The sequence below is a fragment of the Melitaea cinxia genome, chromosome 15 (genome assembly GCF_905220565.1).
Source record: "Melitaea cinxia chromosome 15, ilMelCinx1.1, whole genome shotgun sequence".
NCBI lineage: Eukaryota > Metazoa > Arthropoda > Insecta > Lepidoptera > Nymphalidae > Melitaea > Melitaea cinxia.
In genome coordinates, this window is record NC_059408.1 from 6,520,197 (window position 1) to 6,529,390 (window position 9,194).

A 9,194-nucleotide genomic window follows, 5' to 3' on the forward strand; every position below is an offset into this window, starting at 1 on the left:
TTATAATTGCTCAAGTATAGTTTGGAACAGATCCACTTCCCTTAATTTTTAAATAAATATAAATAGTTTGCACAAATAAAATATTGATATTTGTAAAAAAAAAAATACTAATCGATACATTTTCAATAGCTCAATTCGACTACGTTGTCCTTTTAAATTGCTCACCTCAAATTATATAAATAAAAAACCAAATTTAAAAAAAAATCAAATATTTTCAAACTCCTATATCTTTCGATGTATACAATATTTTAAATTGCTCAAAGTGTTAAAAAACTGCTCAAGTTGCATTTATAATTGCTCAAGTATAGTTTGGAACAGATCCACTTCCCTTAATTTTTAAATAAATATATAAAGTTGGAACAAATTTAACGTTTATATCGATAAAGTGAGCGCTGCAGATGCGCATAGACAATGATGGGAAGCCAAAAAAATTGCGGATATTCGTAATTAAAAGATGCTAATCGTTCGATTTTCAATAGCTCAATTCAACTACGTTGGCCTTTTAAATTGCTCACTTCAAATTATTTAATTAAAAATCAAAAAAGTCGTTGAAAAAAATTCATTTATCAATATTTTCAAACTCCTATATCTTTTGATGTATACAATATTTTAAATTGCTCAAAGTGTTAAAGAACTGCTCAAGCTGCATTTATAATTGCTCAAGTTCAGTTTAGAACAGCCTCACTTTTTTGGCAGGTAGATTTCATACTTTCCTCGTATAATTAAAATAATTACCTACTTTTATTAGTTATCAGGATTCACATACATTGTTAAAGTAACATTACTTTCCACTGTTATCCTCAATTGCCGGTTGCTTCTATTAAATAGTTTAAGGTGAGCAATTTAAAAGGCCAACGTAGTTGAATTGAGCTATTGAAAATCTATCGATTAGTATCTTTTTTATTACGAATATCCGCAATTTTTTTGCTTCTCATCATTGTCTATGCGTACGCGCAGCGTACACCTGTCTTATGATATAAACCTTAAATTTGTTCAAACTATTTATATTTATTTAAAAATTAAGTAAAGTGGGGCTGTTCCAAACTGTACTTGAGCAATTATAAATGCAACTTGAGCAGTTCTTTAACACTTTGAGCAATTTAAAATATTGTATACATCAAAAGATATAGGAGTTTGAAAATATTGATAAATGAATTTTTTTCAACGACTTTTTTGATTTTTAATTAAATAATTTGAAGTGAGCAATTTAAAAGGCCAACGTAGTTGAATTGAGCTATTGAAAATCGAACGATTAGCATCTTTTGATTACGAATATCCGCAACTTTTTTGGCTTCCCATCATTGTCTATGCGCATCTGCAGCGCTCACTTTATCGATATAAACATTAAATTTGTTCCAACTTTATATATTTATTTAAAAATTAAGGAAAGTGGAGCTGTTCAAATCTGTACTTGAGCAATTATAAATGCAACTTCAGCAGGGTTTTAACACGTTGAGCAATTTAAAATATTGTATACATCAAAAGATACAGGAGTTTGAAAATATTGATAAAAGAATATTTTTCAACGACTTTTTTAATTTATAATTAAATAATTTGAGGTGAGCAATTTAAAAGGACAACGTAGTTGAATTGAGCTATTGAAAATCTATCGATTAGTATCTTTTTTATTACGAATATCCGCAATTTTTTGGCTTCCCATCATTGTCTATGCGCACGCGCAGCGTATATACACCTGTCTTATGATATAAACGATAAATTTGTTCAAACTATTTATATTTATTTAAAAATTAAGTAAAGTGGGGCTGTTCCAAACTGTACTTGAGCAATTATAAATGCAACTTGAGCAGTTCTTTAACACTTTGAGCAATTTAAAATATTGTATACATCGAAAGATATAGGAGTTTGAAAATATTTGATTTTTTTTTAAATTTGGTTTTTTATTTATATAATTTGAGGTGAGCAATTTAAAAGGACAACGTAGTCGAATTGAGCTATTGAAAATCGAACGATTAGCATCTTTTAATTACGAATATCCGCATTTTTTTTGGCTTCCCATCATTGTCTATGCGCATCTGCAGCGCTCACTTTATCGATATAAACGTTAAATTTGTTCCAACTTTATATATTTATTTAAAAATTAAGGGAAGTGGATCTGTTCCAAACTATACTTGAGCAATTATAAATGCAACTTGAGCAGTTTTTTAACACTTTGAGCAATTTAAAATATTCTATACATTGAAAGATATAGGAGTTTGAAAATATTTGATTTTTTTTTTAAATTTGGTTTTTTATTTATATAATTTGAGGCGAGCAATTTAAAAGGACAACGTAGTTGAATTGAGCAATTCAAAATCTATCAATTAGTATTTTTTTTATTACAAATATCATTATTTTGCGGGCTGGGGTGGGGTAGGTGCTTCTTGCGCCAACCCTATCGAACATGCTCAAAAGTTGTAGAGTCCATAGATTAAATAAATAAATATAAATAAATACATACCACCGATTATAAGATCGACTTGCATAATAATCGAATATTTTAATTTTATTTTAGTTTTAATTTGTAAAATAAATTATTATTTTGGTAAAAGTAAAGCTACCACCGATACGGAATGTAGATTCTGCAGAGAAGAATCAGCAAGAAACTCCGCGGTTACTCAATAACAGAACAAAAAAAGAATCACGCAAATCGGATCAGAAATCAAAGTATCTTTGGAATTAAGTAATCTTTGGACATATAAACAATCGTTGGACATATATAGGCGTTGGCGCAGCAATCACAGCACTGGCCACTGGCTGTTGCGCTGGCAGTCGCGGGTTCAATCCCCGTTCACGACAGACATTTGTATTGGCCATATAGACGTTTGCCGTGGTCTAGGCGTTTGAGTCTGTGTTTCCGGACCCAGTAACACAGTAAATCCTACTGGGAGCCATTGTATGTGAAGCGTTTATTTATTATAAAATATCGTAACATTAACATCAGCCAAGTTAACAAAAATGCTTATAAAATAAAAATTACTGAGCCAACTTAATTAAATTTTTATGGGACCAAACAGCAACTATTCCACATCAAACCGAAAAGGAATCACGTAAATAGGATTAGAAATTTCAACGTTATGGGTGTACATACATAAAAAAAATCCACCAAATTAATAACCTCTTTCTTTTTGAAGTTGATTGTAAACTAGGTAATACTTCAAAAAAAAAAAAATGTTTATCCTTAGCATCGAATTGAAGTATAGTGGGATTAAATAAAAAACGAATAAAATATATACAGTGTCTATTTATTATCTAGACTAGTTTTATTTACATAAAGTGAATAATTTTTATAACATCCTTACTACTTTATTCCTTTTTTTCTTTATTTTTCAATTGCTCAAATTCTTTAAATATTTTTTCACTCAATTTTTCACCGTCATCATCAATTTGTTCAACTGCTAATACTTCTGGGATATAAAACTGCATCATATTTTGTACCTAAAAGACAGACCATAAAAATAAATACATTATTTGTTTCCTTTAAGGCGCTTGTCTAATTTTTAATATCAATTAATTTTGGCAATAATATTATGTACAAGTTTATATCAACGATCTATGTAAGATTGCCGTTGTAGGCTGGATGAGGATTGCGGAAAAACGGGATGTTTGGCGCAAACTTGGGGAGGCCTATGTCCAGCAGTAAACTGCAATAGGCTGAGCTGACTGACTGACTGACAAGTTTATATTTATTATATAATTGTTTTACGTAGCAATGATTCTACTAAGGGGGTAATGTATTACGTAACGTAATTTGGAGAGCGGGGTAGTCATGCAATATGTTACGATACATTACAGGGGCAAATTGTATTAAAAAATGTTCAAAATTTGTGTTTGTGACCCTTTACAGTACATTAATACATTATGAATATTAATAATTGTTAGAGCTTATTGTATCAGTTGCTGTTAAAGCTATCTGACATATAATAATCAAATTCCAATTTTATTATGGGATATTTATATTTGCATTGTGAATCTCTATCATTTATGGTTTATTATTAAATTAATCAAAATGAAAGTGAAGAGTGAAGTGACCTATGACAGTAAACTAATGACCTATTTTACCTCCGGCGATTAGAGCCTTATAATAACTTATGTGCAGAATAAACTATATCAACCACTGGTGAAATGGGTTAGGGTGCATTAAAACTTACTCCATTTTTAAGTGTAACAATTGAACTAGGGCATGATGAACAAGACCCTTGCATTTTCAACCTCAGTACTCCATCTTTGAAATCAACGAATAGAACATCACCCCCGTCTTCTTGTACTGTGGGTCTGATGCGGGTATCCAGCAGTTCTTTGATCATTTGTACTATTTCATCATCATCTTCGTTGATTTCTAGAAACAATTGATAATTTTTTTAAATTGTTAATAAATATGTACTTCTATTATTTTTAGGACTTTGATGTTATGTTGTGTAATAATAGTTATTTTCTGTTGATAATTATCTGACTATTTTACTGTAATATTACATAATTGTTTAAAGTTTTCACCAAACATAAACCCTACGTGAAATACACCACTTTTATAATTTTATGTTTTAGTTTTATATTTAACAAATTTTCATCAGGGACTTGAATATTACTAAAAGTTATGTGTTCTTACGTGTATCTCCAGAAGGCTTGGCATCAGTTACAACTGGAAGTCCACTGGCAAAGAAATCCATAATTGTAGCAAATATATCTGGTTTCAAAAGTTTCCAGTCAACATCATCATCTTGTTTTGTAATAGTTACAAAATCTGATCCAAAAAATACGCCACGTACTCCATCAATACGAAATAGCATTTTAGCTGAAATTTTAAGTATTAGGACTATTACATTTTATGATATCATACTTTTGATGACCAATACTTTACACTCTACGGCACCATACTAAGATTTAGTCAGGCAACAAACACATTATGGCCAGGCCATAAGCAAACATCTGTATGGCTTATACAAATGTATAGGGAGCCATGTGCAGGGATCAAACGCGCAACCACCAGCGCAACACGTATAAGCCAGTGCAGTAGCCACTGTGCTAACACCTCAATGATCAGTATGGTAGCAAGGTTATGTTCAAACAAACTTTTGCATACCTAAAGGGCTACATTGTGCAGCTCCTATATTGGGAAAATCTAGAGTTTGTCCAGGCTCCAACACTTGAGTACCAGGTAAAAACTTTAAACTATTTGGGTTCGGCGTTTCTTGGGTTTGAATAAACATTGTTCGGCAGTTGCATTGATTTATTAATGGATTTTTTTGGTGCTCTCTTGTCAATAATGGTACCTGAGATATGCCGCTAAAGTATTTCTTGTCATTGTACCTAAAAATGAAACAATGATGAAAATACAGTATGGAAAAAAGTAATAAATTAAATATAAGACTAAGGTATTACGCATAACTATTTTCAAAATATTTACATGTAAAACTTACCTATACATCAGATTTAGCCGTTTACACTGATTTCCAATTCTGAAAACCCGTACAGAATTTCGTAGCATATTTATTTTCTGTATTACGATGTTAATATTTAATTTCAATTTTCGGTGAAGAAGTCAGCAAAATATTTCAAATTGAAATGACATTAATGACAATTGACAAAACTAGGGCTGCCAACCCTAAGCCTTTTTATTTGTTTACTATAGTTAGAAGTAAGTAGATAAACATTTAAATCAAATGTTATTATAAATGTTACGGCTACTCGAAGATTATTGCCTTTCATCAATTATCATAATAGTTTGTACATAAGAAATTAAGTGATAAAAGTTGACCTATCATAGTTTATGAAGTCAGTAGCATTAACTTTGTCTAAGATGTAAATTTAATACTCATACTGTTCTTATTGGCATAAGCCGCTCTAGTGTGGTGGTGCGTGTAGTACCTAATGGACATGCATAAACACTATTTCCTCTCTTTTCTTAATCAGTTAACGTCTTTGCTTTTAGTTATAGGTAAAGATAAACCATTATCAAATATCCTTTCATATCTATACTAATATTATAAAGCTGAAGAGTTTGTTTGTTTGTTTGTTTGAACGCGCTAATCTCAGAAACTATTGGTCCGATTTGAAAATTTTTTTTAGTGTTAGATAGCTCATTTATTGATGAAGGTTATAGGCTATATATCCCAATAGGAGCGGAGCACCAATAAAGAATGTTTTAAAATCGGAGGTTCTTTTTTCCTTTTGAGAGCTTCCGCTGCGTGCGCTGCGGAAACAGTTAAAGTTTCGCAAAAATCATGTATGACAGAATTGTTCCCCTTTAAAAGTGCTAAAAAAAAAACCACGACTGCATATGTCTACCTTTAAAGGTTGGCTCACTATAACCTTTTTTACACTAACCAAATTTGTTTTAAAATATTGCATTATTTGCGAAGATGTTTTTATAAACATGATATTAATCCTTATCTAAATAAATGGGTACGCTATTCATCACGAGTATTTAATCTAAACTAATATTATAAAGCTGATGAGTTTGTTTTGTTTGTTTGTTTGAACGCGCTAATCTCAGGAACTACTGGTTCGAATTGAAAAATTATTTTTGTGTTGGATAGTCTATTTATCGAGGAAAGCTAAACCCTTCCTCGATAAAGAGATGACAATAGCGTGATGTTATAAAGCCTAAATGCTATATAACATCACGCATCGACTAAAAATTGAACGGTTCAAGTTACCCAAAAAATATGTATGAAAGAATTATATACCTCTATTATACCACTTTAAATGATTTAAAAAAATGTCCGCGACAATATATCTATCTTTTAAGATTGACTCACTATAACCTTTTTTTATGGTAATCAAATTTGGTCGAAATTAGTACATTAATCTTATACTATTAAACGAGCAATTCTTGTATATATATATCTATATAATCTGAATCTCGGAAACGGCTCCAACGATTTTCATGAAATTTAGTATGCAGGGGATTACGGGGGAGATAAATAAACCTAGCTAGGATTCATTTTTAGAAAATGTCGTTTTATCCCTGTTTTAAGGCAATGAAAAAATGGCTACAATATCGTTAGAATAAGAAGGTAAATTTCGCATCTGTCAATAAAGTTGTAATAGCTCAGGGGAAATCGGCCGATCGCGCTCGGCCGAAAAGATCATGGTACGAATCCTCAAGTTTTCCAGATCGATTATCGTTTTTTTTTCTTTTTTTTTCTAAAAAAAATAAAATCGAAAAATATTATTCATATTTTACTAAAAATACCGAGCTAAGCTCGGTCACCCAGGTCCTGACAATTATTTGCCAAAGAATTTTATCAACATATTATTAATCCTTATCCAAATAATAGCTCTGATCCTTCTCCTAGATGGGGAAAGAGGCCTGTGCCCAGTAGTGGGATATTCCTCAAAGTCACTTTTAATAAGAGATGGGAAAATACCTCATTTTGAAAATAAAATTGAAATTGATCGCGTTTTAGGAGAAAGAGTGACTAGTATTGAGTATTTAATATAGAAAGTTTACCCTGATATCGTCGAAATAGAAAATAAAGATTATCAATGGATGTGTCAAAGGGCAATATTGGCGGCGAGAAACAGTAGCGTTGACGAAATTAACGACCTAATTTTAACTAAACTTCCAGGATATATAGTTACCTACACTGCACACATCTATTGATAATGTAATGGGTCAAGAAGATGTGGTCCATTACCTACAGGAGTTTCTTAATTCTTTGAAACCGAGTGGCCTTTCCTCACATTCCCTCAAGTTAAAAATAGGCATCCCAATAATCCCATCTTAAACCAACAAATTTATGTAACGGACCCGACTTCAAGTCAAATTTCCGCGCAACAACGTGATCGTAGTAATAATTTTGACTGGTCCAGCAGTTGGTCAAACAGAGCTTATACCTCACACCCCAATAAGTCCAAATGATTTACCTTTTAATTTTAAAAGAATCCAATTTCCGTTATGTTATCATTAATAAATACACACAGGCGCGTTGGCGCAACGGTCACAGCCGTGGATTGTCCTTAATTACAGCAGACAGAAGAACCTGAATTGACCAAAACATTTTAAAAGTTATTTTTTTCTGATAATACAACTTAAATAACTCGACTTATATATTTATATTACTCATCATTAGGAGGCACGAATATATAACGAACTATTCTGAGCATGAAATTTCGGATATTTTAATTTTTTAGAATATATGCAGAAGCTAAAAATAATAATTCTTACCAAGAAAGTAAAGATAAAACATTCCATTTTTATCAGCTATTAAAAAAGAAAATTCCTGAAGATCCAAAAAAGAAATATGAGTAGGAACTAGGAACATATCATCCATAGTAGATAGTAGCGGAGAAGAGGAGTGCTGTCTTCATAATTGATTGAATTGATTGAGGGATTCACAGATCACCCAGTACCTACCCTTTACTAACCGACTTCAAAAAAAGAGGTTCTAAAATCGATTGAATTTTTATGTGTTATTTGTTGTTCTTTCTTTCTTCTTTGAAACCTGATAAAGTTTTTTGTATATTTTTTCAATCAATATAATTATGTACTCTGATTCTAATTATGATTTCATTAGACGTTTTCAGTTCTTTTCTTCAAAAGATAAAAAACAAACGTGTGTTTCAGTGATTGCGAAAATAGAGATCTGTGATGAAATAAATATACGTTAACAAACTCGGAAAAAGGAGTGGTTAGCTGTAGGAATAGATGTTCTACCTTGCCCAAAGAGCCATTTAAAATAAAGAAATTTACAAAAAGTTAAATTCAAAGGAAATTAATTATAAGATTGTAACAAACCATATTAACATAAGACTAGCAATACCCGTGCGAATAATTCGCACTAAATAAATAAAAATTTACCAACCGTCAACTATGCTAACCTTGTCTTAAAATTAAAGCCGTCATATATATAATTTTAATAATAATTTAATTTACAAAAACAAAGCAATAATAAAATTTTTATTTGTGGATGCCGTAGAGCAAGCAATTAATTATCTATAAAATGATTTATATAATTTATATGGAGTAAATGTGAATTTTTTTCTAAAAAGAGAGGCAAACATCTTAACCTTAGTGTATTAATATAGATGATTGACATTGTTAAGCACTCGTCACTAGAGGACGCTGACCTCAGTTGCATTGCGCTATCAAAAGTTTTTAACAGAAGATAGATTATTTAAACTTATGAGTCACATTATAAGTTTATAAATTAATTTACTACAAATATACATTACTGACAATGACTTTAGCCGGT

At 31.0% G+C, this 9,194-nt stretch overlaps 1 protein-coding gene across 1 annotated transcript; it reads right to left on the minus strand.

Moving 5' to 3' along the window:
• Window positions 1-3,223: 3,223 nt before the first annotated feature.
• Window positions 3,224-5,571, minus strand: LOC123660104 (NFU1 iron-sulfur cluster scaffold homolog, mitochondrial-like). The gene is made up of 5 exons (XM_045595211.1): window positions 5,415-5,571; window positions 5,078-5,304; window positions 4,604-4,789; window positions 4,149-4,336; window positions 3,224-3,435 (listed from the first exon to the last, which is right to left on the minus strand). The coding sequence occupies exons 1-5, from the start codon at window positions 5,480-5,482 to the stop codon at window positions 3,304-3,306; spliced, it is 801 nt and encodes a 266-aa protein (XP_045451167.1). The 5' UTR covers window positions 5,483-5,571; the 3' UTR covers window positions 3,224-3,303.
• Between the last annotated feature and the right edge of the window lie 3,623 nt (window positions 5,572-9,194).

Excerpts from the sequence above, each read along its gene's own strand:
- LOC123660104 (XM_045595211.1), bottom strand. The coding sequence starts at position 5,482 with ATGCTACGAAATTCTGTACGGGTTTTCAGAATTGGAAATCAGTGTAAA. Across the intron at positions 4,337-4,603 it reads CAAGCCTTCTGGAGATACAC|AAATCAACGAAGATGATGAT; the intron begins GTAAGAACACAT and ends AATTGTTTCTAG. Across the intron at positions 3,436-4,148 it reads TTGTTACACTTAAAAATGGA|GTACAAAATATGATGCAGTT; the intron begins GTAAGTTTTAAT and ends TCTGTCTTTTAG.